The sequence below is a fragment of the Pseudophryne corroboree genome, chromosome 6 (assembly GCF_028390025.1).
Source record: "Pseudophryne corroboree isolate aPseCor3 chromosome 6, aPseCor3.hap2, whole genome shotgun sequence".
NCBI lineage: Eukaryota > Metazoa > Chordata > Amphibia > Anura > Myobatrachidae > Pseudophryne > Pseudophryne corroboree.
In genome coordinates, this window is record NC_086449.1 from 247748763 (window position 1) to 247775386 (window position 26624).

A 26624-nucleotide genomic window follows, 5' to 3' on the forward strand; every position below is an offset into this window, starting at 1 on the left:
TCACCCTGTTACCCAGGGTGGTGAGAAAAATAAAGCAAGGAAAGGGTGCCGTGATACTAATAGCTCCGGCTTGGCCCAGAAGACATTGGAACACAGATCTGCAGATAATGTCAATGGAGGTTCCACAATTCATGCAGCAATGTGAGTGATGGGTTTGATAGTGTCAACTTTCAACATGGTGGAGTATGCACAATTCCACTCGAGGCCTCTGCAGCGTCTGATTCTGGCCAGATGGAATGGAGTACATCAGACAATAAAGAAACAGACAATGGTACTTCCAGTAAAGGTAAGGAAGTCATTAGCCTGGTGGCTACAGATATCCCATCTAGACAAAGGGAGACCCTTTTGGATATCAGATTTGGAGATCCTGACAACAGATGCCAGTCTTCAGGGCTGGGGAGCAGTGTCCGGAAAATTATGGTTCCAGGGACAATGGACAAGAGAAGAAAGTTGCCTGCCAATAAACCTGTTAGAACTTCGGGCCATATACATGGCACTGATTCAGGCAAAGGACGCTCTTAAAGGAAAACCAGTCCAGATCCGTTCGGACAATGCAACGGCAGTAGCATACCTCAACCATCAGGGTGGAACCCGCAGCCAAACAGCAATGAAGGAGGTAAGTCACATTCTAAAGTGGGAAGAACTCCATCTCCCAGCCTTGTCCGCAGTATTCGTTCCGGGAGTCCTAAACTGGGAAGTGGACTTTCTCAGTCGACACGCCATTCAGGCAAGCGAATGGGCTTTACACGCGGAGGTCTTTCAGACTCTAGTAGACAAGTGGGGATTGCCAGAGATAGATCTCATGGCATACCGTCTGAACAACAAAGTGCCCGCATACGGGTCAAGAACAAGGGATCCCAAAGCCATCTTTGTGGATGCCTTGTCAGTGAAATGGGACTTTCATCTGGCATATCTGTTTCCTCCGATCACCATGTTACCCAGGGTGGTGAGGAAAATAAAGCAAGCAAAGGGAGCCATAATTCTAATAGCGCTGGCTTGGCCCAGAAGGCATTGGTACACAGATCTGCAGAGAATGTCGATGGATGCTCCACTTCTGCTCCCTCATCTACTAATGCAGGGTCCTTGTTATCACAGACATCTGGACCGACTGTCTTTGACGGCGTGGCTCTTGAAACCTCTATCCTGAAGTCAAGAGGATTCTCACAACAGGTAATTCAAACAATGCTCAGAGCAAGGAAATCTTCCTCAGCTCGTATTTATCACCGAATATGGCAAGCCTATATTCCTTGGTGCAGTGAAAGAAATGTGGACCCTAAATCTTTCAGAGTTTCCAGGGTCTTGGCATTCCTTCAGGCAGGAATGGATAAAGGTTTAAAGGTGGCTTCCTTGAGATTGCAAGTATCAGCATTGACTGTATGGTTCCAAAAGAAAATTGCCAATTTGCAGAATGTGCGTACTTTCTTCCAAGGAATGCTGCGCATTCAACCTCCGTATGTTCCGCCTACAGTGCCGTGGGACTTATGTGTAGTCCTGAAAGCCCTTCCAAGTTGCCCCATTTGAACCACTTGATAAAGTGGATCTTAAATGGTTGACAGCTAAAGTGCTCTTTCTACTGACTATGGCATCAGCTAGAAGAGTACCAGATTTAGGAGCACTGTCATGTCGTTCCACATTTATGATTTTCTATCCAGATAAAGCAGTTCTCAGAACTAGATCTGGGTATCTTCCTAAGGTGGTGTCTAAATTCCACCTTAATGAAGAAATTGTAGTCCCGGCTTTTCAGGTAACGGGACTTTCTCCGGGAGATGCATCGCTGGACGTGGTCCGTGCATTAAGGATCTACGTGGATCCTACCAGTGCCATCAGAAAGACAGATTCTCTCTTCATTCTCTACGGATTTCACAAGAGAGGATAGCCTGCTAATAAGCAGACACTGGCAAGATGGCTTTGGATGACTATTTCAGAAGCATATTCTCAGGCTGATCTCCCTGCTCACTTTACTCGTAAGGTAGGTCCCTCATGGGCAGCACAGCATGGTGCTTCAGCAAAACAGATTTGTAAGGCAGCCACATGGTCTTTCATTAACACATTCATTAGACATTATGCCTTGGATACCTTTGCCTCTCATGACGCTGAATTCGGGCGAAGGGTTCTCCTGTCTAATCATGAGCGTCCCCACCACTAAACTGCTTTGGGAAATCCCATTGTTATCCTGTGGATAACCTGTGGACCCTGCCGGAGAAATATACATTAGGAGAAATACCGTTATCAACGGTAAGTTCTTACCATACGTCCACAGGGATCCCACCCTGACACACCTGATTTGAGGATCCTTATACTCACTAACCTCTTCCTTGTACGGAAGGGTGTGCATGTGTGTTCTTCTCTCCTGATTAGGGCTCTACATGATGCTCCTGCCTAGTTCTTTGGAATACAACTGATTTGCCTGAGCCAGTGGGCAGGGATATATGGACGGGCCCGTTGCATCCTGGGAGTCCGGAAAGCTTTGATCGATTGGTGCCAATCCGCAGACGCTCCATCATATCCCATTGTTATCCTGTGGAACCTGTAGACTTAAGAGAAATACCGTTATCAAAGGTAAGTTCTTACCATAACGTATATTTCTGTCATTTTTTCAGTCTTTGTATATCCGATCCTTAATGTTGGTGCAAAGCAGGGAGGGATCGGATTGTATATCACTTTAGCAAGCTTAAAGTGAATATGGTCACAAATTTTGTAGTTTAACACCATACAGGTGTGTGATTTGTTTACCACATCTAAGAGAGGCAAGGGTGAGGAGAATACACTCTCCACAGCAGCACCGACATTGATATCATGTTTGTCATGCAAAGCAGGGTTAACCTCTCAAGATCTGGTACAAAATGGATTATGTGCAAATTGTTATAGCTTCCACCAAAGCCTGCTTAATAATCCAAGGCAGGCACAGGTTCAGTCTGAACCTCCATGGGCTTCTTTTGCACAAACATCCAATATAACTGAGCGGATAGTGCCAGCTCCCATACCAGGAATAGGTTGTCCAGTTAACACTTGCATGCAACATTCCTCCTGGGTCTTATCACATCCAGTCCAGGAATCTGCAGCCTTTCAACAAAAACAGGCTCAAAGGCCTGTGGAAAGTAAATCACACAGACAATATCTTCATAGTCTACACATTTCAGAAGGGGACACTTCGGAGGATGAGGATGATTCCTCACATTCTGTGTCTGCATACAGATATGAGGATGAAGGTCCCAGCTCAGAATATATACCTGAGCGAATTAATGCTACAAAAGCTATTCTATCCTTAGAGGAGGCAGCAGAGCCTTTGTTAAAATCCAAGGCACCTGTGTTTAAATGTCCCAAAACGGTCCGAACTGAATTTCCAGAGTCAGAACAGCTGACGGAAATCATACAAGAGGCTTAGGTCACACCCAGTAAGAAGTTCAGAATTCCTAAAAAAAGGAATTCTCATTATCCTCTTCCGGCTGGGGATTGTCTGAAAAGGGAGGTTGCTCCCAAAGTAGATACGCATGTCATTTGGTTGGTGCGTAAATCTACATTACCTCTGCCTTCAACATCATTAAATGATGTAACGGATAGAAAAATAGATGGTTTTCTAAAAACAGTTTTTTTCTTTGTATGCGGCAGTTGTTAGGATGGCCATGGCTTTAGCATGGGTGGTGAAAGCATTGGCGGCCTGGTCTGATGCATTAGAAGATGATCTGTCATTGGCATCTAGAGAACATAAGTCCCATATTGCACATATTAAACAGGCAGCTATTTTTATGGAAGAAGCCACCTTGGATATGGGTACTATAGCTTTTCAAGCATCAGCCTCAGCAGTAGCAGCAGAGATGTCTTGCTACGTACATGGAAGGCTACCTCAGAGTCCAAAAAGGTACTAGAGTCTTTACGTTTTACTGGAGATATTCTTTTTGGTAAAGAATTAAACAATATTTTGGAGTCAGAAGCCTAAGTCTAAACCTAGGTTTCCAGCTTTTCGGTCCTTTTGGACCCAAGGAAAAGCTAAAGGAAAGAGTTACGGCAATCCAGTAACAGTCCCAATCAGATAAGTCTGGAAAGACTAAAAAGCATTGGGCTACCAGAAGGCCTGCGTTCAAATCACAAGATAAGCCATCAACCTGATGGCACGGCCTCCACCTGGGGGACCCCATGGTGGGAGGCCGACTTCTTCTATTTCCACAGACCTGGCAGCAGTCCACCACAGATGCCTGGGTGCAAGAAGCGGTATCTCATGGTTATGCGTTTGCCTTCAAGAAACACCCCCTCGCAAAGATCTTTTTGTACCAGCCCGTCTTCAGTGGAAATGAATGCCAGGGCTTTATAGGAGGCAGTTCAGAAGTTGCTACAATCAGGGGTGATAGTACCGGTCCCTCCTGCTCAGCAGGGACATGGTATCTATTCCAACCTGTTTCTAGTACAGAAACCGAATGGGTCATACCGGCCCATTCTCAATCTCAAAGCTCTGAACAAATACATTTGGGTGCCTCATTTTCATATGGAGACTTTACGTTCCATTATCTTGGCCATGGAGTCGGGGGATTTTATGGTATCCCTAGATATCCAGGATGCTTACCTGCATGTACCTATAGCACCGTCCCATCAGTGCTATCTCAGGTTTAATATCCTCCGTCAACATTTTCAGTTTAAGGACCTACCATCTGGACTGGCTACAGCTCCAACAGTGTTAACGAAAATTACGGTGGTGATGATGGCTTTTCTCCGTCATCGGGGGATACAAATTTTCCCATACCTGGACAACCTGTTAATCCTGGCTCAATCCCAGGAAACACTCCAGTGCCATCTGCAACTGACAATAGCCTGTTTACAAAGCCACTGCTGGCTCATAAATTGGGCAAAGTCATCCCTGGTTCCGTCACAACGCATGACGCACCTGGGGGCTGTATTGGATTCCAGACTTCAGAGAGTTTTTCTACCTCTGAACAAAATATCAACAATACAGACAAGGATTCAGGAGCTACTACACAGTTAAAGAGTATCCATTCATGCAGCAATGTGAGTGATGGGATCTATGGTGTCAACATTCGACATGGTGGAATATGCTCAATTCCATTTGAGGCCCCTTCAACCTCTGATTCTTTCCAGATGGAGTGGACTACATCAGACGATAAAAACTCAGACTATGGTCCTACCTCAGGCTGTATGGAGGTCGTTAGCCTGGTAGCTACAGACATCCCTTCTGGACAAAGGCCGACCCTTTTGGATCTCTGAGTAGGAGTTTCTGACAACGGACGCCAGTCTTCAGGGCTGGGGAAGCCGTGTCAGAAAAGTGCTGCTTCCAGGGGGCAGTGGACCAAGGAAGAAAGTTGCCTGCCAATAAATATATTGGAACTTCGGGCCATATATATGGCACTCACTCAGGTAAAAGACTTACAGATGGAGCCACGCTAGTCATGGCTCCGTCTGTGCCTGGGCACGCCCAACGCCCCATTCACTATTCCCATTTGCGCGCCCAGATGGAGACGCTCAGAATGGGAGCGTCTCTGTGCACTCCCGGTGTGACTAGGCGGACGGATCGCCTATTCACGCCGGGAGTGCACACCTGTTATGGAGCCACCTCAGATGAGCGTGGCTCCATCTGTACTTCAAGGAAAACCGGATCAGATTCGTTCGGACAATGTGACGGCAGTAGTGTGCCTTAATCATCAGCGAGGAACTCGCAGCCAAAAGGCAATGAAGGAGGTAAGCCGCACGTTAAGGTGGGCAGCACTTCATCATCCTGCCTTGTCCGTAGTGTTCATTCTGGGAGTCCTAAACTGGGGAGCGGATTTTCTCAGTCGACACGCCATTTATGCAAACGAACGGGCTTTACACCCAGATGTCTTCCAGATTCTGGTAAACAAGTGGGGGCTGCCGGAGATAGACCTCATGGCTTCTCGTCAGAACAACAAAGTTCCCACATATGGGTCAAGGACAAAGAATCCTAAAGCGATCTTTGTGGATACTCTGTCAGTGCGATGGGACTTTCATCTGGCCTATCTGTTTCCACCAATCGCCCTGTTGCCCAGGGTGATTCGAAAAGTTAAACAAGGAAAGGGTGCCATGATACTAATAGCTCCGACATGGCCCAGAAGACATTAGTACACAGATCTGCAGAGGCTGTCCGTGGATACTCCGTTTCTACTACCTCAACGTCCAGATCTACTGTCTCAGGGTCCTTGTTGTTACAAGCACCTGGATCGACTGTCTTTATCAGCATGGCTCTTGAGGCATCCATCCTGAAAGCAATTTTCTCAACAGGTAATTCAAACAATGCTTATGCTTATATTCAATGGCGCAGTGCCAGGAAGTTTGGCCCTAGGTCTTTCAGAGTTTCTAGAGTCCTAGCATTCCTTCAGGCAAGAATGGACAAAGGTCTTGTGGCTTCCTTGAGAGTTCCGGTGTCAGCATTAACTGTATGGTTTCAAAAGAAAAGGATTTACTGGTAGGTAATTAAAATCCTATTTTCTCTAGCATCCATAAGGGATATTGGGGAATCTAGTACGATGGGGACGTCCCAAAGCTTCCAGAATGGGCGGGAACGTGCGGAGACTGCTGCAGCACCGCCTGCCCAAACTGGGTATCCACTTTGGCCAGGGTATCAAACTTGTAGAACTTAACAAAATGTGTTCTTCCCCAACCAGGTTGCGGCTTGGCATAATTGTAAGGCCGAGACTCCACGGGCAGCTGCCCAGGAAGACCCCACAGATCTTGTAGAGTGGGCCTTCAGAGACTGTGGAACAGGTAAGGCTGCCAACACATAGGCCTGTTGGATAGTCAACCTAATCCAACGAGCAATGGACTGCTTAGAAACAGGACAACCTTTTTTCCATGCATCATAGAGCATGAACAAGGAATGTCTTTCTGATCCGAGCCGTTCGCTTGACACAGATCTTCAAGGCTCGCACAGCATCCAATGCCTCCGGAGGAGCAGAATTGTCAGAACTTGATGGAAACACAATAGGTTGATTCAGGTGAAACACAAAGACAACCTTCGGCAGGAACTGCTGTCTAGTCCGGAGCTCCGCTCTGTCCTCGTAAAAGACCAAGTATGGATTTTACATGATAAGGCCCCCAATTCTGAGACACGTCGAGCAGAAGCCAGGGCCTGTAACATCACCGTTTTCCACGTGAGGTACTTGTCTTCTACCGTCATCAGAGGTTCAAATCAGGAGGACTGTAGATATTCCAACACCACATTCAAATCCCATGGTGCCGTAGGCGGCACAAAAGGAGGTTGTATGTGGAGTACCCCTTGCAAGAAGGTCTGAACTTCTGGCACCACTGCCAATTTCTTCTGGAAGAAAATGGAGAGAGCTGAAATCTGGACCTTAATGGAACCCAGACGTAAGCCTTTATCCACACCCGCCTGCAGGAAACTTAAGAAACATCCCAAGTGGAACTCTGCAGGTGGATACGTGCGTTCTTTGCACCAAGAGGCATATCTTCTCCAGATATGGTGATAGTGGTTTGACGTCACAGGTTTCCTGGCCTGAACCATGGTAGCAATAACCATTTGGAAAGACCCTTGTTAGCTAGGATGTTCCGCTCAACCTCCATGCCATCAAACGAAGTCACTGTAAGTCTGGGTAGACGAACGGTCCTTGTTGAAGATCTCTTCTTAGTGGTAGAGGCCAAGGGTCTTCAACGAACATGAGCAGAAGATCCGTGTACCACACCCTCCGAGGGATCAGAATTGCCTGGACACCTTGATTTCTGATTCACTTGAGCACCCTTGGGAGTAACGGAATCGGAGGAAACCGGTAGACCAGCCGCTAAGGCCAAGGCGATGTCAGGGCATCCACTGCCCTCGCCTGAGGGTCCCTGGTTCGTGAGCAATACCAGTGAAGATTCTTGTTGTGATGAGAAGGTATCATGTCTATCTGTGAGCAGCCCCACCGGTGGATGATCTGCTGGAACACCTGCTGGTGGAGACCCCACTCACCCAGGTGGCGGTCGTGACAACTCAGGAAGTCCGCTTCCCAGTTGTCTACTCCCGGAATGAAGACTGTGGACATTGCTCTTGCATTTCTATCTGCCCAGAGGAGTATCCTTGACACCTCTCGCATGCAGGCTCTGCTTTTTGTCCCTCCTTGCCGATTGATATACGCCACTGCCGTGGTGTTGTCCGACTGGACTTGGATCCCGGAGCAGAGGAGGCCTGAAGCAGAGCAATGTAGATCGCCCGAAGTTCCAGAATGTTGATCGGAGGAAGGCTTTCGTAGGCTAACCATCTGCCCTGGAACTGCGCCCCTTGGGTGACAGCTCCCCATCCTCTTAGACTCGCATCTGTCGTGAGGAGGGTCCAATCCTGAATCCTGCAGCCACCACAGGAGGGAAATCCTGGTCTGAGGTGACAGCCGAATCATCAGGTGCATCAGTAGATGTATCTGGACCACTTGCTCAGGAGATCCAACAGAAATGTTCTGGCATGGAACCTCCCATACTGGATCGCCTAGTATGAGGCAGCCATCTTTCCCAACAATCTTATGCAAACATGGATGGACACTCGAGTAGGTTGGAGCACCACGCAGACCATCTCCTGAAGTGTTCTTGCCTTGTCCTCTGGGAAGGAATACCTTCTGGGCCACCGTATCCAACAACTTCCCCAGGAACAGGAGCCGCCGAGTTGGCTCCAGGTGGGACTTCTGTAAGTTGAGGATCCACCCATGATGTGGCAGAAGTTGGATAGTGCGGTCAATATGGAGCAATAAAAACTCCCTGGATCTTGCTTTTATCAGAAGATCGTCCAGGTAAGGGACAACATTGACCCCCTGGATCCGGAGCTGGAACATCTCCGCCATCACCTTTGTGAATACCCTCGGAGCTGTGGACAGGCCAAAGGGCAGTGCCTAGAACTGGTAATGATTGCCCTGCAGGGCAAAACTCAGGTATGCCTGATGAGGCGCCCAAATCAGTATATAAAGGTAGGCGTCCTTGATATCCAAGGAAACCATGAATTCCTATTCTTCCAGGCCCGCAATCACTGCTCGCAAGGATTCCATTTTTAACTTGAACACCTTCAGGTAAGGATGCAAGGACTTTTAATTCAGAATGGGTCTTACCGAACCATCCAGCTTCATTACCACAAACAGGTTGGAGTAGTAACCCTTTCCTCATTGTGGTATTGGTACTGGAACAATGACCTAGGACTGAACCAAATTTTGGATGGCCTGTCGCAACGTAACCTGCGTATCCTCCAAAGTTGGTAAACTTGATTGAAAAATTGTTGGGGAGGCACACCGTCGAACTCCAGCTTGCCCTGAGAAATGAGATCCCTGACCCAGGTATCCCGGCAGGAAGCCTCCCAGACGTGGCTGAAGTGATGCAGTCGAGCTCCCACCTCGAGATCCCCTCACTGTCATGCTGACGCCTTAGTGGAAACAGAACTGGTGGACTGTTCTTGAGAACCGGTGTTTGCAGGCTTTCTTGTCTTACTTCTGGTGCCTCTCGCCGCATTGGAGGCACCTCTGGCCCTAGATCGAAATCTGTTAGACCGAAAGGACTGAATAGACGGCCCCGGGTAGGAGCGTCTCACCGGCGGGGCCCCGGAGGGGAGAAACGAGGATTTCCCAGCAGTGACTTTGGAAATCCACGTATCCAACTCAACCCCAAAAAGCCATTCCCCAGAAAAGTGGAGGGATTCCACACTGCGCTTGGATTCCGTGTCCGCTATCCACTGACGCAACCACAAGGCCATGCGCGCCGACACTGCCATGGCAGAAGCCCTAGCATTAATATTTTCCATCTCCTTGAGCGAATCACACAGGACGCGTGTAGTGTCCTGAATGTGCTGAAGGAGGGTCACCGTAGTGACCAGAGGCATAGCCCCGGAGAGGCCCTCCTGAATTTGAGTGGCCCATGAATGAATGGCATGGGTCATCCAGCAACCCGCTATGACAGGCCTTTGCGATACACATGCTGCCATGTAAATAGATTTGAGTGTAGTTTCTATTTTTCTGTCCCCAGGATCCTTTATGGTAAAGGAACCCGGAGCAGGCAGTACCGACAGTCGAGAGACTGATACATCAACACCCGGGGGTTCCTCCCAGAATATCCTACCTTCAGGAGCAAATGGGAAAGTTTGCAAAAACTTTTTTGACACTTGGAATTTTTTGTGTGTTTTTTTTCCAGGCTAACTTGAATAGGTCATCTAACTCTGCAGAATAAGGGAAAGTGACATTAGGCTTGTTTTGTGTAAAGAAAAACAACTGCTGTGACGCAGCGTCCTGTAGAGGGAGCTTTAACACGTTCCGTATATCCTGAATGATTGGTTCAATACCCTGTGCAGAATTGTGATCCCCACTAACAGGATCCAAGTCCTCCCCAGCATCCTGTATATCCTCATCTGTATCAGAGAGTAGAGCAGGTAAACCACGCTTCTGTTGACCTGTATAAGAGAGGGGGGGCTGTGTGCCCTAGCAGCTAAGTCTGCAACCGCCTGTTGCAGTAGCTGAGTTTTCTGTATATTTGCAGTAAGCTGGGATGACATATCAGAAATCATAGTTTTAAGAGAGCCTAGCCAGGAGGGCTCTGGGCCTTCTCCCCCAGCCCCTTCACTGATTTGTGAAGATTGGCTGCATTGTTCACATGAAACACAATCAGATGATAATGGAGAGAATCTGGTGTGGCATACACTTCACAGCTTGTGTTTACCCATGTTTCATAGTAAGCACAATAACATACACATACACACAGACAGTAATACTTTTCAAGATTGCCCTTACTGTATGTGAGAGGAGACACAGAGAGAGAGAGACACCAGCACATCCCTGGTTGCACAGCCTCTGTGAGGCTGATAGCTATTACATCACAGTAACACTAATAATTTCTGTCCTGTAGAGAACCTAGATCGTGTACAATAGCGGCTCTCCCCCTTTTGCTACACCCTGTACCAGTTTTCCTGCGTGTCTTGTGAGGCAGGAAGCGCTGTGTGCACTGTCTGTGGCTGTATTAAGTAGAGGAAGGCGCCAAAATGCCTCTGGACCCGCTCTGAGGTAGCTCCAACCCCACCAATGGCGCCAGAGCTACAATGATTTCTATACTGGCAAAGACTCCTGTATTGCTGAAAAATGTCACACAAGTGCTAGTACAAATAGCGTGACCCCACTGCGTGAAAAAAAACGGCCATCCTGAGAAACCTGAGAGTTACTCAGATGACAGATGATCATGCACAGTAATGATATGATGACTACGCGGCATTAGCATATTTTAACACAGCCGCAGCATACAAAGGCCTGTACTACTGCGTCTGTCTCTGAATCAGGCCCCTTTGTTTTATTATTCATCCATACTCTGGTATAGGGAGGATAAGTAATCCCTCTGCTGCTCCTTCTGGTTCTTTATTGCAAAGTAAGTTATGACTGTAGTACATATCTGTTTGGCTTACAATGTACAGATGACATTGGACATATCTTGGTACCACTAGGCCTTCCTATATTGCTGGTGTAATAAAACAATCTCTTATTTAACCCATCTCTTATTTAATCGCTTTATTTAGTTTCCTGAAGGCACAATACATATGTATTCCAATACCTACAAGTCACATCTTTTACACACAAATTATTCTGGGGGAAAAATTCAGCCCTTTTTGGATGATCCAAGCTCGTTGTGTCCCCGTGGCCAAGCTGACCATATTTTCCTATTGGGTAGAAAAGGAAATAAGTATATTATATAATAATTTGGAAATAGAACAATGTGTATTGCATTTTAAACTAAGGAAATTATGTCTAACAGGCATTTACAGATTTCCCTGAACTGGATCATAAAACGTGCATGTATGACTCTTTTAGTAAGACACAAGTTACTTATTACAATGTATTACGCTGCACTATACCTAAATTCCTTCTAACTAGACACACAACCAACAGCCATGTGACTATCACCATGATGACAATGATATTACTGGTGGGGAAATGCATGCAGTATTACCACTTTTACCCCAAGATTGGTTCAGTTATTTCATTTTGTTTAGCTCCTCAAAAATAGGATTTCAATACCTACCGGTAAATCCTTTTCTCTTAGTCTGTAGAGCATGCTGGGGAAGCTTCCAGAACCATGGGGTATAGACGGGATCCGCAGGAGACATGGGCATTTTAAGACTTTAAAAGGGGTGTGAACTGGCTCCTCCCTCTATGCCCCTCCTTCAGACTCCAGTTATAGGAACTGTGCCCAGGGAGATGGACATTTCGAGGAAAAGGATTTATTTAATTTTTTAACTAAGGTGAGATACATACCAGCTCACACCTCAAACACGCCGTACAACATGGCATTCAACAACAACGCATGCAACGGCATGACCAACATCAGCCACAGACTGACTGTACTTAACTCAACATGAGTGTAACCAAAACCAAACTGCAGATAAAGCCCGCACCGGGACGGGCGCCCAGCATCCTCTACGGACTAAGAGAAAAGGATTTACTGGTAGGTATTAAAATCCTATTTTCTCTGACGTCCTAAGTGGATGCTGGGACTCCGTAAGGACCATGGGGAATAGCGGCTCCGCAGGAGACTGGGCACAGCCAAGAAAGATTCAGGACTACCTGGTGTGCACTGGCCCCTCCCACCATGACCCTCCTCCAGTTAGAATCCTGTGCCCGGCTGAGCTGGATGCACACTAGGGGCTCTCCTGAGCTCCTAGAGAGAAAGTATATTTTAGGTTTTTTATTTTACAGTGAGATCTGCTGGCAACAGACTCACTGCAGCGAGGGACTAAGGGGAGAAGAAGCGAACCTACCTAACTGGTGGTAGCTTGGGCTTCTTAGGCTACTGGACACCATTAGCTCCAGAGGGATCGAACACAGGCCCAGTCCTCGGTCGTCCGGTCCCGGAGCCGCGCCGCCGGCCCCCTTACAGAGCCAGAAGCAGGAAGAGTCCGGAAAATCGGCGGCAGAAGACATCAGTCTTCACCAAGGTAGCGCACAGCACTGCAGCTGTGCGCCATTGCTCCTCATACACACTTCACACAGGGCCGGTTCGAATGCCCTCGGCGGCCCGGGCAGGGAATGGGGGCGTGGCTTACTACAGGGGGCGTGGTCAGTCACGCCCCCTGTACAGCAGAAGCGCCGCTTAAATGCTGAGCGGTGCGCGATGACGTCATCGCGCACCGCACAGCAAAAGGTCCTCTCCGCGAAGGGAAACTAGACGCGTAGTGTCTAGTTCCCTTCGCGGAGAGGACCTTTGCTGTGCGGTGCGTGATGACGTCATCGCGCACCGCTCAGTAATGGTCCTCTTTGCGAAGGGAAACTAGACGCTACGCGTCTAGTTCCCTTCACGGGACCAGAGCCGCAGGAGCCGGGGGGACACAGCGGGCAGCGGAGGGCACAGCAGTGGCGGATCTTGCCATGGTGCGGCGCCCTCCGGATGGCGCCAGCGCCCTCCGGAAGGCGGCGCCCCGGGCAAAAGTACTGCTTGCCCGTGGCAAGATCCGCTACTGACTTCACACTCCGGTCACTGAGGGTGCAGGGCGCTGGGGGGGGGCGCCCTGAGCAGCAATAAAAACACCTTGGCTGGCAATTATATCACAATATATAGCCCCAGAGGCTATATATGTGATAAATACCCCTGCCAGAATCCATAAAAAAGCGGGAGAAAAGTCCGCGAAAAAGGGGCGGAGCTATCTCCCTCAGCACACTGGCGCCATTTTCTCTTCACAGTGCAGCTGGAAGACAGCTCCCCAGGCTCTCCCCTGTAGTTTTCAGGCTCAAAGGGTTAAAAAGAGAGGGAGGGCACTAAATTTAGGCGCAATATTGTTTATACAAGCAGCTATTGGGGGAAAAATCACTCAGTTATAGTGTTAATCTCTGCATTATATAGCGCTCTGGTGTGTGCTGGCATACTCTCTCTCTGTCTCCCCAAAGGACTTTGTGGGGTCCTGTCCTCAGTCAGAGCATTCCCTGTGTGTGTGCTGTGTGTCGGTACGGCTGTGTCGACATGTGGGATGAGGAAGGTTACGTGGAGGTGGAGCAGAGGCCGATAAATGGGATGTCGTCCCCTCTGGGGCTGACACCAGAGTGGATGGATAGGTGGAAGGTATTAACCGACAATGTCAACTCCTTGCATAGAAGGCTGGATGACGTAAAACAGCTGTGGGACAGCCGGCTTCTCAGCCCGCGCCTGCCCAGGCGTCTCAAAGGCCATCAGGGGCTCAAAAAAGCGCCCGTTACCTCAGATGGCAGACACAGATGTCGACACGGAGTCTGACTCCAGTGTCGACGAGGTTGAGACATATACACAATCCACTAGGAACATCCGTTACATGATCTCGGCAATGAAAAATGTGTTACGCATTTCTGACATGAACCCAAGTACCACATAAAAGGGGTTTTATTTTTGGGGAGAAAAAGCAGCCAGTGTTTTGTTCCCCCGTCAGATGAATGAATGAAGTGTGTAAAGTAGCGTGGGTTCCACCTATAAGAAACTGGTAATTTCTAAAAAGTTACTAATGGCGTACCCTTTCCCGCCAGAGGATAGGTCACGTTGGGAGATATCCCTTAGGGTGGATAAGGCGCTCACACGTTTGTCAAAAAAGGTGGCACTGCCGTCTTAGGATACGGCCACCTTGAAGGAGCCTGCTGATAAAAAGCAGGAGGCTATCCTGAAGTCTGTATATACACACTCAGGTTATATACTGAGACCTGCAATTGCCTCAGCATAAATAGTGCTGCTGCAGTGTGGTCTGATACCCTGTCAGATAATATTAATACTCTAAGACAGGGATAATAGTTTGCTAACATAGAGCATATTAAAGACGTCGTCTTATATATAAAGGATGCACAGAGGAATATTTGCCGGCTGGCATCCAGAATTAATGCAATGTCCATTCTGCCAGGAGGGTATTAGAAACCCGGCAGTGGACAGGTGATGCTGCCTATAAAAGGCACATGGAGATTCTGCCTTATAAGGGTGAGGAATTGTTTGGGGATGGTCTCTGGGACCTCGTATCCACAGCAACAGCTGGGAAGAAAATTTTTTACCTCAGGTTTCCTCACAGCCTAAGAAAGCACCGTATTTTCAGGTACAGTCCTTTCGGCTTCAGAAAAGCAAGCGGGTCAAAGGCGCTTCCTTTCTGCACAGAGACAAGGGAAGAAGGAAAAAGCTGCACCAGCAGCCAGTTCCCAGGATCAAAAATCTTCCCCCGCTTCCTCTGAGTCCGCCGCATGACGTTGGGGCTCCACAGGTGGAGACAGGTGCGGTAGGGGCGCGTCTCGGGAACTTCAGGGACCAGTGGGTTTGCCCACAGGTGGATCCCTAGGTTCTGCAAATAGTATCACAGGGATACAGGATGGAGTTCGAGGCGACTCCCCCTCGCCGTTACCTCACATCAGCCTTGCCTGCTGCCCTCGGAGAAAGGTAGTACTGGCGGCAATTCACAAGCTGTACTTCCAGCAGGTGAAATCAAGGTACCCCTCCTTCAACAAGGCCGGGGTTACTATTCCGAAATGTTGTGGTACCGAAACCAGACGGTTCGGTGAGACCCATTCTAAAATTAAAACCCTTGAACACTTATATACGAAGGTTCAAGTTCAAAATGGAATCGCTCAGGGCGATTATTGCAAGCCTGGAGAATTTCATGGTATCACTGGACATCAAGGATGCTTACCTGCATGTCCCTATTTACCCTCTTCACCAGGAGTACCTCAAAATTGTGGTACAGGATTGTCATTACTAATTCCAGACGCTGCCGTTGGTCTGTCCCCGGCACCGAGGTATTTACCAAGGTAATGGCCGAAATAATTATCCCGTACTTGGACGATCTCCTTATAAAGGCGAGGTCCAGGGAGCAGTTGTTGGTCGGAGTAGCACTATCTCGGGAAGTGCTACAACAGCACGGCTGGATTCTGAATATTCCAAAGTCGCAGCTGGTTCCTACGACGCGTCTACTGTTCCTGAGTATGGTTCTGGACACAGAACAGGAAAAAAGGGTTTCTCCTGGAGGAGAAGTCCAAGGAGTTGTCGTCTCTAGACAGAGACCTCCTAATACGTATACAGGTGTCGGTGCATCAATGCACGCGAGCCCTGGGAAAGATGGTAGCTTCTTACGAAGAAATTCCATTCGCCAGGTCCCATGCAAGGATTTTCCAGTGGGATCTGTTGGACAAGTGGTCCGGGTCGCATCTTCAGATGCATCGGCGAATAACCCTGTCTCCAAGGGCCAGGGTGTCGCTGTTGTGGTGGCTGCAGAGTGCTCATCTTCTAGGGGGCCGCAGATTCGGCATACAGGACTGGGTCCTGGTGACCACGGATGCCAGCCTTCGAGGCTGGGGGGCAGTCACACAGGGAAGAAACTTCCAAGGCTATGGAAAAGTCAGGAGACTTCCCTATACTTAAATATTCTGGAACTAAGGGCCATTTACAATGCCCTAAGTCAGGCTAGACCCCTGCTTCAACACCGGCCGGTGCTGATCCAGTCAGACAACATCACGGCGGTCGCTCATGTAAACGACAGGGCGGCACAAGAAGCAGGATAGCGTGGGCAGAAGCCACAAGGATTCTCCGATGGGCGGAAAATCATGTGTTAGCACTGTCAGCAGTGTTCATTCCCGGAGTGGACAACTGAGAAACAGACTTTCTCAGAAGACACGATCTCCACCTGGGAGAGTGGGGACTTCATCCAGAAGTCTTCCAAATAATTGTACACCGTTGTGAAAGGCCACAGGTGGACATGATGGCGTCTCGCCTCAACTAATAGTTACAAAGATATTGCGCCAGGTCAAGGACCCTCAGGCGATAGCTGTGGACGCTCTGGTAACACCGTGGGTGTACCAGTCGGTGTATGTGTTCCCTTCTCTGCCTCTCTTACCCAGGGTAATGAGAATAATAAGAAGGAGAGGAGTAAGAACTATACTCATTGTTCCGGGTTGGCCAAGAAGAGCTTGGTAACCAGAACTCCAAGAAATTATCTCAGAGGACCCATGGCCTCTGCCGCTCAGACAGGACCTGCTGCAGCAGAGGGCCTGTCTGTTCCAAGACGTACCGCGGCTGCGTTGGACGGCATGGCGGTTGAACGCCGGATCCTGAAGGAAAAGGGAATTCCAGAGGAAGTTATCCCTACGCTATTTAAAGCTAGGAAAGAAGTGAATGCTAACCATTATCACCGCATATGGCGGAAATATGTTGCGTACTGTGAGGCCAGGAAGGCCCCAAAGGAGAAATTTCAGCTAGGTCGATTTCTGCACTTACTACAGTCAGAGGTGACTATGGGCCTAAAATTGGGTTCCATTAAGGTCCAGATTTCGGCTCTATCGATTTTCTTCCAAAATGGAACTGGCTTCACTGCCTGAAGTTCAGACTTTTGTTAAGGGAGTGCTGCATAGTCAGACCCCGTTTGTGCCTCCAGTGGCACCGTGGGATCTCAACGTGGTGTTGGATTTCCTGAAGTCGCATTGGGTTGAGCCACTTAAATCCGTGGAGCTATAATACCTCACGTGGAAAGTGGTCATTCTGTGGGCCTTGGCGTCGGCCAGGCGTGTATCAGAATTGGCGGTTTTGTCATACAAAAGCCCTTATCTGTATTTTATATGGGAAAGGCGGAATTGAGGACTCGTTCCCAATTCCTACCTAAGGTGGTATCAGTTTTTCATGTGAACCAACCTATTGTGGTGCCTGCGGCTACTTGGGACTTGGAGAATTCCAAGTTACTGGACGTAGTCAGGGCCCTGAAAAATATATGTTTCCAGGACGGCTGGAGTCAGGAAAACTGACTCGCTATTTATCCTGTATGCACCCAACAAGCTGGGTGCTCCTGCTTCTAAGCAGACTATTGCTCGCTGGATCTGTAGCACGATTCAACTTGCACATGCTGCGGCTGGACTGCCGCACCCTAAATATGTAAAAGCCCATTCCACGAGGAAAGTGGGCTCTTCTTGGGCGGCTGCCCGAGGGGTCTCGGCTTTACAACTTTGCCGAGCTGTTACTTGGTCGGGTTCAAACATTTTTGCAACAGTCTACAAGTTTGATACCCTGGCTGAGGAGGACCTAGAGTTTGCTCATTCGGTGCTGCAGAGTCATCCGCACTCTCCCGCCCGTTTGGGAGCTTTGGTATAATCCCCATGGTCCTTACGGAGTCCCAGCATCCACTTAGGACGTCAGAGAAAATAAAATTTTAATCACCGGTAAATCTATTTCTCGTAGTCCGTAGTGGATGCTGGGCGCCCATCCCAAGTGCGGATTGTCTGCAATACTTGTTATAGTTATTGCCTAACTAAAGGGTTATTGTTGAGCCATCTGTTGAGAGGCTCAGTTATATTTCATACTGTTAACTGGGTATAGTATCACGAGTTATACGGTGTGATTGGTGTGGCTGGTATGAGTCTTACCCGGGATTCAAAATCCTTCCTTATTGTGTCAGCTCTTCCGGGCACAGTATCCTGGCTGAGGTCTGGAGGAGGGTCATGGTGGGAGGGGCCAGTGCACACCAGGTAGTCCTGAATCTTTCTTGGCTGTGCCCAGTCTCCTGCGGAGCCGCTATTCCCCATGGTCCTTACGGAGTCCCAGCATCCACTACGGACTACGAGAAATAGATTTACCGGTGAGTAAAATCTTATTTTCTCATACGTCCTAGAGGATGCTGGGGAAGCTTCAAGAACCATGGGGTTTATACCAAAGCTCTAGAACGGGTGGGAGAGTGCGGATGACTCTGCAGCACTGATTGACCAAACAAGAGGTCCTCCTCAGCCAGGGTATCAAACTTGTAAATCTTTGCAAAGGTGTTTGAACCCGACCAGGTAGCAGCCCGGCAAAGCTGTAATGCCGAGACCCCTCTGGCAGCCGGCCCAGGATGAGCCCACTTTTCTGGTAGAATGGGCTTTCTCCGATTTCGGTAACGGCAATCCTGCCGTAGAATGAGCCTGCTGAATCGTATTACAGATCCAGCGTGCAATAGTCTGCTTGGAAGCAGGAGCCCCAGTCTTGTTGGGAGCCCACAGGATAAACAGAGCCTCTGTTTTCCTAATCTGCGCCGTTCTGGCGACATAGATCTTCAAAGCTCTGACCACATCGAGAGACTTCGACTCCGCCAAGGCATCAGTAGCCACTGGCACCACAATAGGCTGGTTCATATGAAATGAAGAAACCACTTTTGGCAGAAATTGCTGACGAGTTCTCAACTCTGCTCTATCAGCATGGAAGATTAAATAGGTGCTTTTGTGAGACAAAGCCGCCAACTCAGAAACCCGCCTTGCGGACGCCAAGGCCAACAACATGACTACTTTCCAAGTAAGGAATTTTAACTCAACCTTACGTAAAGGTTCAAACCAATGAGATTGCAGGAACTGCAATACCACATTAAGATCCCACGGTGCCACAGGAGGCACAAATGGAGGTTGGATGTGCAGCACACCTTTCACGAAGGTCTGAACTTCCGGAAGGGAGGCCAATTCTTTCTTAAAGAAAATTGATAAGGCCGAAATTTGTACTTTAATAGAGCCTAACTTTAGGCCCGCATCCACACCTGCTTGTAAAAAATGGAGCAACCGCCCCAGCTGAAATTCTTCCGTAGGAGCATTCTTGGATTCACACCAAGACACATATTTTCTCCAAATACGGTGGTAATGCTTTGCCGTTACTTCCTTTCTAGCCTAAAGAAGAGTGGGAATGACTTCACTGGGAATACCCTTTCTGGCTAGGATTTGGCGTTCAACCGCCATGCCGTCAAACGCAGCCGCGGTAAGTCATGATACTTGCACGGAACGTGTTGTAACAGGTCCTCCCGAAGAGGAAACGGCCAGGGATCTTCTATGAGCAACTCCTGAAGAGCTGGATACCAGGCCCTCTTTGGCCAGTCTGGAACAATGAGTATCGCCTGAACTTTTGTTCTTCTTATAATCTTTATCACCTTTGGAATGAGTGGAAGTGGAGGGAACACATAGACCGACGGAAACACCCACGGTGTCACTAGAGCATCCACCGCTATTGCTTGAGGGTCCCTCGACCTGGAACAATATCTCTGAAGTTTCTTGTTGAGGCGGGACGCCATCATGTCTATTTGAGGACTTCCCCAACGACTTGTCACTTCTGCAAAGACCTCTTGATGAAGACCCCATTCTCCTGGATGGAGATTGTGTCTGCTGTGGAAGTCTGCTTCCCAGTTGTCCACTCCTGGAATGAACACTGCTGACAGAGCGCTTGCATGTCTCTCCGCCCAGCGAAAAACCTTTGTGGCCTCGGCCATTGCCGCTCTGCTTTTTGTTCCTCCCTGGCGGTTTATGTATGCCACTGCTGTCATGTTGCCTGACTAAGACGGGCAGACCGCGAAGAAGATGTTCCGCTTGCAGAATGCCGTTGTAAATGGCCCTTAATTCCAGAATGTTTATGTGCAGACAAGCTTCCTGGCTTGACCATTTTCCCTGAAAGTTTCTCCCTTGTGTGACTGCTCCCCAGCCTCGGAGACTTGCATCTGTGGTCACCAGGATCCAATCCTGAATCTCGAACCTGCGTCCCTCCAGAAGGTAAGAACTGTGCAGCCACCACAGAAGGGAGATCCTGGTCCTGGAAGATAGGATTATTTTTCGGTGCATGTGGAGGTGAGACCCGGACCACTTATCCAACAGGTCCCACTGAAACACCCTGGCATGGTACCTGCCATACGGAATGGCCTCGTAGGCCTCCACCATCTTCCCCAGCAACCGAGTGCGTTGAAGAATTGACACTCTTGCCAGTTTCAGAATCTGTTTTACCATATTCTGTATTTCCAGAGCCTTTTCCACTGGAAGAAAAATTCTCTGTAATTCTGTATCCAGAATCATACCCACGAACGACAGCCGTGTCGTCGGAACCAACTGCGATTTTGGCAAGTTTAGGAGCCAACCATGTTGTTGCAGAATCGTCAGTGAGAGCGCAACATTCTTTAGCAATTGCTCCTTGGATCTCGCCTTTATGAGGAGATCGTCCAAGTACAGGATAATTGTAATTAGAAACATAGAAACATAGAATTTGTCGGCAGGTAAGAACCACTTGGCCCATCTAGTCTGCCCCTTTTTTTTTTTTTTTTATATTATTTTTATCTCTAACCTTATTTGATCCTTATTTCTTTGTAAGGATATCCTTATGTCTATCCCATGCATGTTTAAATTGCTCTACTGTCTTAGCCTCTACCGCCTCTGATGGGAGGCTATTCCACTTGTCCACTACCCTTTCTGTGAAATAATTTTTCCGCAAATTTCCCCTGAACCTCCCCCCCTCCAGTCTCAGTGCATGTCCTCGTGTCCTATTGCTTCTCTTCATTTGGAGAATGTTTCCCTCCTGGACTTTGTTAAAACCCTTGATATATTTGAAAGTTTCTATCATGTCCCCCCTTTCCCTTCTCTGCTCCAAACTACATATTGAGATTTCTTAGTCTTTCTGGGTATGTTTTGTGATGTAGGCCATGCACCATTTTAGTTGCCCTCCTTTGTACAGTTTCTAATGTATTAATATCCTTTTGAAGATATGGCCTCCAGAACTGAATACAGTATTCTAGATGAGGCCGTACCAATGACCTATACAGTGGCATTATTACTTCTTTCTTTCTGCTGCTGATTCCTCTCTCAATGCAGCCAAGCATCTGACTAGCCTTCCTCATTGCCTTGTTACATTGCTTACCTGCCTTTAAGTCATCTGAAATAGTGACTCCTAGATCCCTTTCCTCCTGAGTAGTTTCCAGTATAGTGCCATTAATACTGTATTTAGCTTTAGGATTTTTGAGACCCAAGTGCATGATTTTGCATTTTTTGGCATTAAACTGTAATTGCCAGACTCTTGACCATTCCTCTAGTCTACCTAGATCCTCAATCATTTGTTTTACCCCATCTGGTGTGTCTACCCTGTTGCATACCTTTGTGTCATCTGCAAAAAGGCATACTTTCCCCTTAATGCCATTTGCAATGTCACCAATAAAGATATTAAAAAGCACTGGTCCAAGTACAGATCCCTGGGGTACTCCACTGGTAACATTTCCCTCCTGTGAATGCACTCCATTTACCACAACTCTCTGTTTTCTATCCCTGCTTGCGCAGGAGAACTATAATTTCCGCCATAATCTTGGTGAAAATCCGTGGTGCCGTGGACAGACCAAACGGCAACGTCTGAAATTGGTAATGACAATCCTGAACAGCAAACCTCAGGTATGTCTGATGTGGAGGATATATGGGTACGTGTAAGTAAGCATCCTTTATGTCGACCGACACCATAAAATCCCCCTCTTCCAGACTGGAGATCACTGCTCGGAGAGATTCCATCTTGAATTTGAACTTTTTCAGAAAGAAATTGACGGATTTTAGGTTCAGAATCGGTCTGATGGAGCCATCCGGCTTCGGGACCACGAACAGACTCGAATAAAAACCCTCCCCCCGTTGTGACGGGGGTACCGTGACAATGACTTGATTCTGACACAGCTTTAGTATTACCGCGCAAACTAACTCTCTTTCTAGATGGCAAGGCCGATTTGAAAAATCGATGAGGGCGCACGTCTTGAAACTCTAATTTGTACCCTTGGGTTACTATTTCTAATATCCAAGGATCCAGGTCCGAGTGTATCCAGACCTGACTGAAGAGTTTGAGACGTGCCCCCACCGGTGCGGACTCCCGCAGAGGAGCCCCAGCGTCATGCGGTGGATTTTGTAGAAGTCGGAGAGGACTTCTGCTCTTGGGAACTTGCCACAGCCTGTGACCTCTTTCCCCGTCCTCTTCCTCTCGCAGCAAGGAAGGAGGACCCTCGTCCTTTTTTGAATTTATTGGGCCAAAAGGACTGCATCTGATAGTGGGGCGTTTTCTTCTGGTGTGCAGCAACATATGGCAAAAAGGACGACTTACCCGCGGTAGCCATAGATACCAGGTCAGTGAGGCCGTCACCAAACAAGACACTACCATTAAACGGTAAAGACTCCATCGCCTTTTTAGAGTCGGCATCAGCATTCCACTGATGAATCCACAATGCGAAACTGCCATGGCATTGGCCCTCGATCCCAAAAGGCCAATATCCCTTACAGCTTCTTTTAAATGGGTGGTCTTCAGTATGCCGACTGACGGGATCCCGGCGCACAGTATACCGGCGCCGGAATCCCGACAGTCGGCATACCGACACTTATTCTCCCTCGTGGGGGTCCACGACCCCCCTGGAGGGAGAATAAAATAGCGTGGCATTCGCCACACTGTCGGTAAGCCGGCGGTCGGGCTTCCGGCGCCGGTATGCTGGTCGCCGGGAGCCCGACCGCCGGCATACCATACTGAACCCTTTTAAATATGCTGCAGCGTCCTTGATATGACCCAGAGTCAAAAGCACGTTATCCCTGTCTAGGGAATCTATCTCAGATGACAAGTTATCTGCCCACTCTTCAATCGCGCTACTGACCCATGCTGAAGCCACGGCAGTCCTGAGTAGCGCACCCGTAGTGACATAAATGGATTTTAGTGTATTTTCCTGCTTACGATCCGCAGGATCCTTTAGGGCTGCCATGTCAGGAGACGGAAGCGCTACCTTTTTGGACAGACGGGATAGAGCCTTATCCACCGTGGGAGTTGACTCCCACTTTTCCCTGTCCCCTAAGGGAAACGGATATGCCACTGGAATTCTTTTGGGAACCTGTGCCTTCTTGTCAGGATTTTCCCAAGCCTTTTCAAATAGAGCGTTCAGTTCATGAGAAGGAGGAAAAGTTACCGCAGGTTTCTTTCCTTTATACATACAGACCCTAGTATCAGGAACAGCAGTGTCCTCTGTAATGTGCAACACTTCTTTTATCGCCACAGTCATATACTGAATGCTTTTAGCCAGTTTAGGATTTAATCTGGCATCACTATAGTCGACACTGGAATCAGAGTCCGTGTCGGTATCTGTTAACTGGGCAAATGCACGTTTTTGTGACCCCGAGGGGGTCTGAGCTTGTGACAATGCATCTTCCATGGATTTCCTCCATGTCTGGCTTTTAGACTCAGATTTATCTAATCTCTTCGTCAATCGAGCCACATTAGCATTCAAAACACTCAACATATTCACCCAATCAGCCGTCGGCGGTGCCGACACGGTCACTCCCCCAGTCTTTTCTGTTCCCACTCCAGCCTCCTCCTGAGAAGAGCACTCAGCCTCAGACATGTCGACACACACGTACCGACACCCTCAAGCACACTGGGGCTATGGGAGACAGACCCACAACAAAGCCTGTTAGAGAAACACAGAGGGAGTTCTGCCAGCTCACATCCCAGCGCCTGACCCGGTTCTGAAGCTAGTAAAATACTGCCCAGACCTGCTAGCGCTTTCACTTTACAATAATTAGCACCAAATCTCTTGTGCGCCCCCCCCCGTTTTGAACCCTGTTACTTGCACAGTAGTGTCGGAGGCCAGGCTCAGCATCTCTGCAGCTTCTGTGAAGAGAAAATGGCACTGGTCAGAGCTGTGAGGGCTAAGCCACGCCCCCTTCAGTCCCGCTTATTTTCCTATTTTTTATACTGGCGTGGGTCTGTAATCAGTGCCTAGGCACTTTATACTCTTTTGCCAGTGGATAATATTGAGGCTTAATGCTGCCCAGGGTGCCCCCCCTGCGCCCTGCACCCTGCAGTGCCGTTCTGAATGTGGGAGCATGGCGCGCAGCGCGGCCGATGCGTGGTACCTCAAAAGCCGTCTTCTGCCGTCACTGAAGTCTTCTGATCTTCTAAATACTCACCCGGCTTCTATCTTCTGGCTCTGCAAGGGGGGTGACGGCGCGGCTCCGGGAACGAGCAGCTAGGCGTACCAAGTGATCGGACCCTCTGGAGCTAGTGGTGTCCAGTAGCCTAAGAAGCAGAGCCTTTGAACTCAGAAGTAGGTCTGCTCCTCTTCCCTCAGTCCCACGATGCAGGGAGCCTGTTGCCAGCAGGTCTCCCTGAAAATAATAAACCTAACAAAGTCTTTTTTTCTGAGAAACTCTGGAGAGCTCCTCAGTGTGCATCCAGTCTCACTGGGCACATAATCTAACTGGAGTCTGGAGGAGGAGCATAGAGGGAGGAGCCAGTTCACACCCCTTTTAAAGTCTTAAAGTGCCCATGTCTCCTGCGGATCTGGTCTATACCCCATGGTTCTTGAAGCTTCCCCAGCATCCTCTAGGGCGTATGAGAAATATACATCTAGATAATTCCATCAGGTTCTCCTGTGTGAACTAATGAATTATGTGCATAAATCAGCCTTAAGGTCCATACACACTTGCTGATAAAATGAGAGACGTTGCTCATTCTCCCCCTCCCTGAGCGACGCTGCTCATCTTATGGGCAAGTGTGTATGCCGCCAGCGACGATCGATGCGCGGCCCCGCGGGTCGGTAACGATCGTCGCTGTCGGTAGGGCACGAATGCAGGATCTGGACTTCCACGACCTGCATGCAGGGCTGGCGGAGGCGTGACGTCACTGAGCGATATGAGCGGTCATATCGCTCAGTGTGTAAAGTCGGCCGCCGGCCCGGGAGGGGGAAACATCAGACGACGTCGCTCACAGAGCGACGTCGTCTAATGTGTATGGACCTTTACAGTTCACTTTGTTTGTTTGCTTACGTATTTTCTCTAACGTCCTAGTGGATGCTGGGGACTCCGTCAGGACCATGGGGAATAGCGGCTCCGCAGGAGACAGGGCACAAAAGTAAAAGCTTTAGGATCAGGTGGTGTGCACTGGCTCCTCCCCCTATGACCCTCCTCCAAGCCTCAGTTAGATTTTTGTGCCCGGCCGAGAAGGGTGCAATCTAGGTGGCTCTCCTAAAGAGCTGCTTAGAGTAAAAGTTTGTTAGGTTTTTTATTTTCAGTGAGTCCTGCTGGCAACAGGCTCACTGCTACGAGGGACTTAGGGGAGAGAAGTGAACTCACCTGCGTGCAGGATGGATTGGCTTCTTAGGCTACTGGACACCATTAGCTCCAGAGGGAGTCGGAACACAGGTCTCACCCTGGGGTTCGTCCCGGAGCCGCGCCGCCGACCCCCCTTGCAGATGCCGAAAAGTGAAGGTCCAGAAACGGCGGCAGAAGACTCTTCAGTCTTCATAAGGTAGCGCACAGCACTGCAGCTGTGCGCCATTGTTGTCAGCACACTTCATAGCAGCGGTCACTGAGGGTGCAGGGCGCTGGGGGGGGCGCCCTGGGCAGCAATGATAGTACCTTATTCTGGCTAAAAATACATCACATATAGCCCCTGGGGGCTATATGGATGTATTTAACCCCTGCCAGGTCTCAGAAAAACGGGAGAAGAAGCCCGCCGAAAAGGGGGCGGGGCCTATTCTCAGCACACAGCGCCATTTTCCCTCACAGAAATGCTGGTGGGAAGGCTCCCAGGCTCTCCCCTGCACTGCACTACAGAAACAGGGTTAAAACAGAGAGGGGGGGGCACTGATTTGGCGATATGACTACATATATTAAAATGCTATAAGGGAAAAGCACTTCTATAAAGGTTGTCCCTGTATAATTATAGCGTTTTTGGTGTGTGCTGGCAAACTCTCCCTCTGTCTCCCCAAAGGGCTAGTGGGTCCTGTCCTCTATCAGAGCATTCCCTGTGTGTGTGCTGTGTGTCGGTACGTGTGTGTCGACATGTATGAGGACGATTTTGGGAGGCGGAGCAAATTGCCTGTTATGGTGATGTCACTCTCTAGGGAGTCGACACCGGAATAGATGGCTTATTTAAGGAATTACGTGATAATGTCAACACGCTGCAAGTCGGTT

The 26624-nt window shown here is 48.8% G+C and overlaps 1 protein-coding gene across 2 annotated transcripts in view; it reads right to left on the bottom strand.

Moving 5' to 3' along the window:
- Positions 1 to 11459: 11459 nt before the first annotated feature.
- RCCD1 (RCC1 domain containing 1) overlaps positions 11460 to 26624 on the bottom strand; it is a 40188-nt gene continuing 25023 nt past the window's right edge. For both annotated transcript variants that reach the window (XM_063925853.1, XM_063925852.1), the window contains one exon: positions 11460 to 11623. In XM_063925853.1, coding sequence (XP_063781923.1) covers positions 11475 to 11623 — 149 coding nt within the window. In that variant the 3' untranslated portion in view covers positions 11460 to 11474. The remainder of the gene's footprint in view (positions 11624 to 26624) is intronic.